The sequence below is a fragment of the Lytechinus variegatus genome, chromosome 10 (genome assembly GCF_018143015.1).
Source record: "Lytechinus variegatus isolate NC3 chromosome 10, Lvar_3.0, whole genome shotgun sequence".
NCBI classification, from domain to species: Eukaryota; Metazoa; Echinodermata; class Echinoidea; order Temnopleuroida; family Toxopneustidae; genus Lytechinus; species Lytechinus variegatus.
This window is the reverse complement of record NC_054749.1, coordinates 997506-1007598: the sequence shown is the minus strand read 5'-3', so window position 1 is coordinate 1007598 and position 10093 is coordinate 997506. Positions and strand designations below refer to the sequence as shown.

General features: G+C 37.2%; 1 protein-coding gene across 2 annotated transcripts; it reads left to right on the top strand.

Moving 5' to 3' along the window:
* Nucleotides 1–1494: 1494 nt before the first annotated feature.
* LOC121422756 (brain protein I3-like) lies at nt 1495–6578 on the top strand. 2 transcript variants are annotated; one of them, XM_041617934.1, is made up of 3 exons: nt 1495–1598; nt 4405–4536; nt 5854–6578. In XM_041617934.1, the coding sequence occupies exons 2-3, from the start codon at nt 4434–4436 to the stop codon at nt 6168–6170; spliced, it is 420 nt and encodes a 139-aa protein (XP_041473868.1). In that variant the 5' UTR covers nt 1495–1598; nt 4405–4433; the 3' UTR covers nt 6171–6578. The 2 variants fall into 2 exon arrangements, with proteins under 2 accessions (XP_041473868.1, XP_041473869.1); XM_041617935.1 differs by lacking the exon at nt 1495–1598 and adding an exon at nt 4198–4280.
* Nucleotides 6579–10093: the final 3515 nt, after the last annotated feature.

The following is a 10093-nucleotide window of genomic DNA, read 5'->3' as shown; positions in this document are numbered from 1 at the left end:
ATTCCACTTTAAAGTGGTGCTGCTACGACCCTTGTCTATTATAGTTTGCATCTGCCGAAAACTGTACTCCTTGATTTGATGGGGATTTATTTAGTTTTGCAGATTTCACCTTTAGGCAATGTGAGCAGGGGCGGAGATCCTGGGGGGACGGGGGGGCACAGTGCACCCCCCACACACACACTTTTTGAAGCACTAAAAAGTGCCCTTTTTACGCAAGAAAAATGCCCCCTCATGTACACGTACTGTGCCTTTTTCACCTGAGAAGGATTAGGTGTTACCAAGTGCCCTTTCTCGTACAAGTGCCAATTTTTAACAGAACATTCCCCCCTCGATCGTGTTCTCAACCACTTACACCTGTGGACACTTTTTATAGCAAGTGCCCTTTCTCCTATCAGTGGCGATCTTTAACAAAATGCCCCCTCTCTAATTTGTTCTGTGTCCCTTTCACCTGAGAAGGGGCCGTTTTATAGTGAGCAAGTCCCGGAGCAAGTGCCTCCTTGCCTTCTTGTAAGTGCCTTTTCTCGAATCAGTGCCTCTTTTTACCCCCCCCCCAAATAAAAATGCCCCTCACAAACGTGCTCTGTGCCTCTTTAACCTATGAAGGACCCGTTTTGTGTGTTAAGAAGTGCCCCTTTGAACAAAAAAACAATATTTCATATTTAGATGTTATTACTTATGAAGGAAAGAACTTTGTAAGAATAATCCTACGTGCCTTAATTAAGTCATGTGAGTGGAGTAAATAAGTGGCGTACAGATGTGAGTTCTAACCCCCCCCCCCCAATTTTTCACGACCAAGAAGGGTGAAATACGATGTCATTTTCTGAATATTATGTCAAAATCTATCACAAAATTGGATTTTTATTTTTAAAATGTCAAATTTTTGCTCATTTCCTTGGGCTCACTCGATTCGCTCTCTCGCAGCTTCTTTTTCATGATACAACAAATCCACTCTCACGTATTGTGAGGTTAGTATTAGAATACTGACAACATATCTAGCCCCTCAAATTTTTTTGCTCATTACACCACTGTAGATAAGTTTATTATTTTTTTTTTAAGATAGTGCCCTTTATGGAAGAAAAAGTGCCCTTTTAAAATGCCCCCCACTTTCAAATTCACTCCGCCGCGCCTGAATGTGAGTGAGACCCTTAAATTTCCTTTTGTTTCGGAAAATTTGTGTCTGTGTGTGTGTGTCGGGGGGGTCTTTTTCTATTTTTACTTGGCAATGTATTTTAAAACAACCAAAATGAATCAATTTATCTTTTCAGAGAATTTTAAATTTCTATTTTTTATTATCATTTTTTTGTTTGTTTGTGCCATGAAAAATTGACATGTCGAGTAATCTTTAACGTTTTCTTATAAAAAGAAATTTCAAAAAAGTAATTCTGTGCCTTTATTTTTTCGAAACTGGAACATTTGACGGTCCTCAAATAATTCGTTTTCAACAGTGGAAGAATTGCGTTCCATAATCAATCATTACGTCATCATTGACATCGACATCGTAAACATCTCGTGACATATCTGCCGAGTCTGACTCCGAATTTGATAATTTCTTCTGAATTTATTGACAGCTGTTTTGTCATTGAGATTTTTTCCTGGTGGTGAGTGATTAATTTTTTTTCCTAAAATGAAGGTTTACATATTGTAATGTTTACATTTATCAAACTAATTTTACCTACATCGTGTTACCCGTCTTTGCTCTCGTCGGGGCCAGGCCGGGCCGAGCTGTGCCTGTGTCTGTGACTGGGTCAGTTGTATCGGCTATGCACGACTTGGCCCGGTGTTCCCTGCGCGGCGGCGGTGGAGTTCCGTGATTCCGCTGCATGCACAGTTGCAAGAGCCAGAGGACTCAGCTCCGCCGCCCTTCACCGGCGCGGCGCCGGTGGAGCCCAGCCAAGCACACAAACTAAGTCTAAGAATTGTGGGGCAAGCATCATATTATGACATATTATTGTGTCCTTGTCTGGTTTACGAAAAAAAGGGAAAGGAAAGAAGCACCCTCCTCGAGCTCGACGATTCTATTTACGAGTCATCAAATCTTTAATCAAGCTCAATCTTTTTCTCGAAGAAAAAGAGAAAAACTAAAAGAAAAGATTGGCATTAATTTGGTCAAACTGGTCAACTATTTACACTGGATGCACATGCGTGAGACACGTTTGTATATGTTTGTATATATCATATTCATAACCTGGCCTTTTTCGTAGAATGAGAGGAGTCGATCAAGAATTGTTTTGAAGTAAAGACCTAAATCATGTAAATAGACCAAAAGCTTCGGTCTCTGTTTTGTTGGTTGTTCCACTGAACTCCGTTGGCTCCACTCACCAAATACAGAGACCGAAGTTCTCGATCGTACGGGGACTCAATGGCCATATTATGCACTCATCCAATGAACAAGGTTATGATATAACCTTTTTCTCGGTTACATCTCCATGTGTGGCAATGTTTGGCTTATTTACTTTTAGTATATAGAACAAATGCTTGATTTTCTTACACTGTCAGTTTTCATTACATCTATTAATCATATAACTTGGCTTTTATGTAAATTTAATCCTTTAAATTATTTTTTCTTAATTAAAAATAGAGATTGAAAAATGAAAATTTTCTTGCCATTTTACTTTCCACCAATAGAGGGCGTACACAAAAATATGCCCAAAATTCAAGATTTTGAGCGCTCTAGTGAATACAAAAATTATTCCCAAGTTGCTATTGAAAAATAAATTGCAACTGTATGGAAATGAGTAATTTTGGTCACAAAAGTGATATTTTAATTGATTTTTTTAAAGTGTGTGCTAACAGCATTGGCATACCATAGTCCTACCTGTAGATTCTCCACAGGTAGGATGGTAGCAGTGAACAAGTGATATTATGCACAGTGACAAATTTTGTACAACGGATAGCGGAGAGTGAATGCTAGCGGTCGTGTACATTTTGGGGATTTGACCCTAATTGTAATCGCTTGAATTGTGAGACTTGATGAATGCAATGTAGTTCAGTATTGTTGCATATTTGCCTTTAAATTAATATGTGTTATCCTTGAAAGCACAATTTGAATCATTCTTTCTCTATTTCTTGTGATCTTTATTTCTAAATGAATAAAAAACATGACACTAAAATTATGCCTCACAAACGAACAGTTTACTTGATAGATAGAGCTATTACAGAAGGAGGACTGACTCTTTCGAACGCTTTGCACCATGCGTGGCACCGCTATTCCCCTCACGGCAGGGTGGTCCATCACGGCACTTTCACACTTACAGGCGCAGGCCGCCCGTATATCAGCCCTAAATCAGATAGGGAAAGTTGACCGAATGCAATTTAAAATGCCGTCATTTGGACCCAATGGGTAATATTAATATAAATAAAATTTACAGATCATAATCAACGAAATATGAAAGTTAGGTCTAGATCTATCTCTTCAAATGTGTCAGTTCAAATATTTTTCCGAAAAGGTCCGGAGCTGAGGCCTGTACTGTGTGAATGAGCTAAGCGCGCGAGCTCAGAGCTCCGGCATCACACTCGCCTTTAACTTACACAAATAGGAGTACGTGAGGCACCGGAGGATAGTTGACGATGCATCAATCGATGTAGAAATGCCCCGTAGATTCGTCGTTATATTTTCAAGGCAAACATGACCAAACAAATAATCTTACCATCGAAATCAAGTTTGAAGTACCGGTATGCGTTTCCCCCTCATTGTAATTTTTAAGACGGGCGCACAGGAAAAGGTTTAAATAACGCAAGACAGACATACATAAATGACTAATATCCAACTTTCTCCATACGTACCGTGGCTGGGTTGAATCAGATTGTATTTGGTATGTATGCAAAGGGGATCATCTCAGAAGTTCAACCATACATCAAAGACGTACATCAGGAATCTGTACGAAGCGATATGGATGTTGAAAGTACAGCAAGTCTTGTTTTGATTTTGGAAAAAAACAGAGCTTGAAGGGAAGTTATGTGAAAGAACGTTGTTTACGGCGGTGCCTCGCAGGGACCTTCAAAAAATCACTGACCTCAAATTTTACGAGCGGGCTTATTGCGTTACGTAAGCAGGCTCTTTATTTCACCTGGCAGCATGCCGATTGATGTTAGATATCATTTCTTCGCCAGAGGGAGCAATAACAAAGGATTAACAGAGGAATTGGAAGAAGGATCTCCTTCTGTAATAACTCTGTTAGTTTGATACTCCCTTAGACATCTCATACAGGAAGCTACATTGTTACACTGGGATGATGAATAAAGTGAGCCACTGGAAGGAGTGTCATGAAATGCAGATAATGGTGATCGATTACATTGTTTTACATTCATTTCTAATACCGTACATCTTTTATGTGATGAATGAATGGTTTACCTTCTTAATGAAAAAAAGTTTTTAATCGTGAAAAAAACTTCTTTTCTTTGTAGATCTTGATATCGAGCTCCACAAGTCAAGTATGTCAGCTCCACCTCTATATGCTGGAACAACAAGTAAACCACCTCCATATACTCAACTAAAAGATGAAGGTCCTCCTTCGTATGGATCAATTGCTCAACATCGTAAGTATCTTCTCATAGCAGTACTTTTAATCAGTGGGTCAGGTCTATGGAAATTAGCAATTGCCAACCAACGCAAGCAATACAATTTCAAAGAAAATATGGGAAATTATGGCTCCATTAATAAAAAGGCATATACAGGTGGGGGTAAAAAGAAGATACAAAAGGTGAGATTTGTGCATTTTTGGTTGAAGGGGTTTTTAAAACTATTCCCCCCCCCCCCCGGCCCCCCATAAGTGAACCGTTAATGCCTGTTCATTAATAGAGTTTGAATATTTTTCCAAATAAACGTAAGGACTCAGTCCAAATGTGAAATTTTTGATAGATCTAGATGTGGAAATGAATGCCTGAAAAGTGGTTGATATTCATAGTCTTTTGGTGACACTTAATTTCTATTTTGGTGGTGGCTAGTCTCCGCCGAAAAAAAATCATGGGCAGTCTGTTGTAAAAAACATGAGATGACTCAGGCCTAGTTATGCCCATATCACTTTTTGAAAGTTGTGATTTAAATTAAAAATCAAACATCTGTGTGTCAGGGACCATTTAATCAATGAACACCTGCAATCTTGTACAGTAAAGTTAGTAGATCATTTAGTGTTTATTCTATAGATTCCATTAGATGTACCATCATGTACATTTGATTGCTAGTTTAGTTATGTCAGAAATCATGCCATATCCATGAAATCTTCAGAATATTGAAATCCTGTTGACCTTGATCATAACACGAAGCACAGTGGCACTGCTATTATTCATAATACTTTATAGATTGGAATATAATTCTTGCGCTTTGGAATTCATTATTCAATGAAATAAAAAGCAAAAAACTTTTCACAAAATCATGCTATGAAGGAAATGAAAATTTTACTGTCAGAGTGAATGAAGATAAACCACATTATACAGATGAATGTGGTTTCTAGCAAGCATGTGGTAAATGGTCACAGGTGATGGTTGTTTTTTATTTTCATGTATGACATATTTCCAATCTATCATGATGTATATACATGTATATTTTCTCAGGAATTGAACATCACAAGCTCTTATAGGCATCAAATTTTCATTTTTTTGGCAAGAAGTATCGTTACCTACTGTACATGTATTACATGATATATTGATTTACGAAAAAGCTCATTTTGATATGTTATTCATTTATTTGATTGATTTATCAGTTATGTATTAGTTATTCTACTGTCTATTTTTCTAATGGAAATAGATGAATTCAATGAGGATTTTATTTTTAAGATCAGTTACATTTCACTTCTTTATGATAAAACAATCAGACTAGTCCTTAGAAAACATCCTGATCCTTTCTGTCTGACACAGCTAGTTACCCAGGAGGACAACCACCTGCTACCGGCTACCCCCCACAGGCAGGTTACCCACCCCAAGGTGGTCCCCCGCCCCCACCCAATGGATCTCAGTACTACCCACCCCAACAACCTGTAGTAGCTCGACAGACCACCTACACAACACAAGTAGTGGTGGTTGGGGGTTGCCCCGCATGTCGGGTCGGTACCCTGGAGGATGACTTCACGCTTCTTGGTGTCTGCTGTGCCATTGTCTTCTTCCCTCTCGGTATCCTTTGCTGTTTGGCCATGAGACAAAGAAGGTGCCCTAACTGCGGTGCCACGTTTGGATGATGCAGTTTTGCAGAACTTCGAATGAAACCTGTAATTGTCGTTGATTGATCAAATCTTGTATTAAATCAACATCACTCTTCAGCTTTATTGAAATGTCAGATTTGGTTTATATTGAAAACTGAAAACAAAATTGATGTTTTTATTTTTTTAAATATGTGTACATTGTGGGCCCTACTGCAAGCAAGTTTTGAACGTTTGTGCATGTATGTATGTTTGAGGAGTGAAACTTATTCATTAAACAACAAGTTCATAATTTGTGTAATTTACTTTTACATTTTACATTTATAAATATATAATCACTATTGATAAATAGCCTGGGGGAGGCCACTTGCATTGACGAGTGGATACCATATGCGCAACCAAAAAACATGTAAAAAGGACGTACATAATGTAATAAGGGTGTCAAAAACACTAATATAATTTTTAAAAGGGTATCTATTTCGCTCGGAAAGCTTCGTGTTGAGGGTCAAATTTGCGAGGATATACAAGACAAAAATGTTTTATAAAGGATGTACTTTTTGCCAGAAATAAAGGAGAAGTCCAACCACAAAGAAAATTTATTTGCAGTAAAAGAGCAAAATCAAAGAAGCATAATGCTGAAAGTTTTATACTTTCATTGAAATTTGAAAAAAAAAAAATTAAAAAAATTGATGAGTTGTGTCAGTTATTTTTCCACATATATGGAGATCACAGTGATATTTTTGTTTTGGGGGACTTCCACTTCAACTGGGGAACGTTGAACTATAGCCAGTGTGTTACTTTGAGAGTCTCATCTGTAGCTTTAAAATGAAATCCCTTTTTAATCCCCTTCTTAGTCCACTCTTCCTGTCTTGACACAATAGCAGTGGACCCTGAAAGAAGCCTTGGTCCATGATGTAATCCACTGGTCTAATCCATAGAGTCTTTGTAGAAGTCTCATACTTCAATAACTTCAGAAAGACAAGATACCAGTGTACTATTCTTCCCTTTTTTCATAAGTGGATACAAATTTTCATCTGGATCAGACAAAACAATACAAATAAATATTGTAGAAGAATCAAGTGCAAAGAATAGGGACTACAGCAACATGTACCGTATATATTTTTCTTACGCATACCTCATAAAATCTTGGAGGTTGTTGGTAATTCTGTCCAAGTTCAAACAGCTAACGGTTGTGGTAACACCATGTAACACCAAACTCTACAATAATAAAGTACTCTGATTGCATCAAATTTCAGGGTACACCAGTGATGTTTGATAGCCTCTTAGACCTGTGCTTGATAAAGCATTTCAGGGGCAATATCCAAAGACAGTAGGTGGTTTCAAACCGCCTCGATCACAAGAATCCCCGTTAAATTACGAGAACTTTTTAAGGCTAAAAAATACCCGTTAATTATTCCTGCATTCACACCGCCCCGAAACACATCCTTCGGGATGAGTTCCCGAAGTTACGAGCATGCGCAGTGTGGTCTGATAAGCAGGCAAGGCGCGAGATTCAAAATCACTAGCCCAGCAGCCACCCACGCCGCCGCGCCCAACGACACGTGGGGCTAAAAGTTCCCGTAATTTGCTTTCACATCGCCAAATTACCTGCGACCTTGGAAAAATCCCACGAAAGTTCTCGTAATTTCGCCAAGTACCTATTTAGCGGGTATTTTCTTTCAGGGAAATTACGCGTAGTTTGCTTTCACATTACCAAAATACCTGGTATTTTCTGATCGGGGTAAATTTCCCGATCAGAGAATACCTGGAACTGGCGAACTTCGAGGCGGTCTGAAACCACCTATTGATGTACACGTACTGCCCCAGATTAAACAATAGCAGTACACAACTTTCATCACATCATGATTAATCTCATTTCTGATTCTCAAATTGTCAACTATTCTTTATTTCCGAACGATTGATTTTCATACATTGAAAAAACAAATACGTCGATATACACGGTATCATGGGTCTACATTCAAATGACTAATAAAATCATTTGGTTGCCATGATGATTGTGGACATCAATGGAAAAACCAGACGGGTTGAATTAATCACTTGACAACTCATCATGATCATGGAGATAAACTTTACAACCGAAATCACAAAGAGGGTTTAGAATTTGTAGCCAGAAACCATTGTTTATGCAGATTTCATGCACTTGCTACTAAGATCACACAGCATTAATGAGCTAACCATTTAGTCATCTCATCAAGTCAAAACAGTGGACTTACCGGTATTCATGATGCAACTTTAATAACAAGCATAATTAAAGTTGCATCATGAGTTACCCTTCCTGGTGGAGGACTTCAGGGAATGGAACTACAAGGTACAAGATGTCTATATAGGCCCATATTCTGAAGTCAGGTTGAACTTAAACCACAGTCTAAAACTGTTGAAATTATGGGAAGCCAAAAGTTAAAAAATTCTATTTATATTGTATATTTCTTATGTTTATTATTTTGTTTCCTTTTGCTTTCATGATGAAGAAAAATACTTCAGTTATTATTCCCAGACAATTATGAACCATCTGGGTATTGGGTGTCATAATCCATTGAATGTTTATTCTTAGGGATTTGTGCTCCAATTGGCTATCCATAGCTAAACCACAAATTTAAACCAGGGTTTAATTTAAACCCGAGTTCAGAATATGGGCCCTTGAGTAAAAATGAATAAACTCTTTTATCACAGTGGGCTAAAATGATCGATTTAGCACACTGTGATCATGAAAGCGTGCAATTTAGTGTGCTGTGATGAAAACATGTATTCATTGTTACTCTTTATAGACATCTTGAATTATGCGTAACCAATGCATGTAATTCTACATAATGTATTGTTTCAACCAAAAGATTTAAAAACCACCTTTGTGAATTTGGGTCTTTGTGGATATCTCTATGTCTAGTTAATGACTGTGCAATAGATAAAGTTCAGGCTGTTGTATGAAAAGAATTATTATTCTACATTGATGTAGATAAGCCTGTACTATGACAAAGATTGTAATTCTACATAGATATACTATGAAAAAAGATTATAATTCTGTATAGATCAGGCTGTACTATGAAAAAAAATATAATTTTACAAACCACTAGTATACATGTAGATCAAACTATTATTTTCTCGAAATTAAGGTCCTGTAGGCCTATATACCTGTAGTATAGGTTATTTATATATAACACTGAAATTATTATTTGTTGGACGTTTGATCCGAGCTCTGAATCACAAAAGAGATGTAATAAACGTTTTTGTAACTTTATTTTGCATTATTCAATAGACTTTTAATAAGATATCCTTAATTGTACATAACTGATGTTGTTTACCTGGTTCAGGTCTAATTATACATGTATTAGGCCATCAGTCATTGTTGTAGTGCTCAGTGCTAATATACAAATCAAGCAGCTTTTTTTTTTCATTGTTAATAAACCACCTGTTTTATTCACCATTTTGTATTTTACTCTTCTATACATGTAGTTGCATTTAGAACATTTTACTCAGGATAACAAAGTTCTCTTGCTAAAAGATTCCTTTTCAAGATTGTATTATTTCATTTATTAGTTAGAGATATTATACAGTCATAATTGTTAGGAATGGGAATGAGATTTAAAAGTGGGAAAATAAGAAGGTTTGAAAGCAGCAAATTTACAAGACCTACGACCGATAAAGGCTACATGTACTATTAATGTAAGACTTGGTCTAAAAAGCTGAAAATAGCCTACAATAGTCTAGCTATCATCTATAGATGTTCATCATTTATGTAACTGCCACATGTATGACAGCATTCATTTTTATTCAATATAAAATAAACAAGGCTCCACAGTCCACACTAACCTTTTCATCTTGGTGGCCCGGTCATTCCACCAAAATCTTCAATTTCATATTTTGGTGATGGCCTGCAAAACAAATTTGGTGGCCCTAAAACAATAGAAAACATAACGATTTATCAAAACTTTGGGAGCCCACCCGGG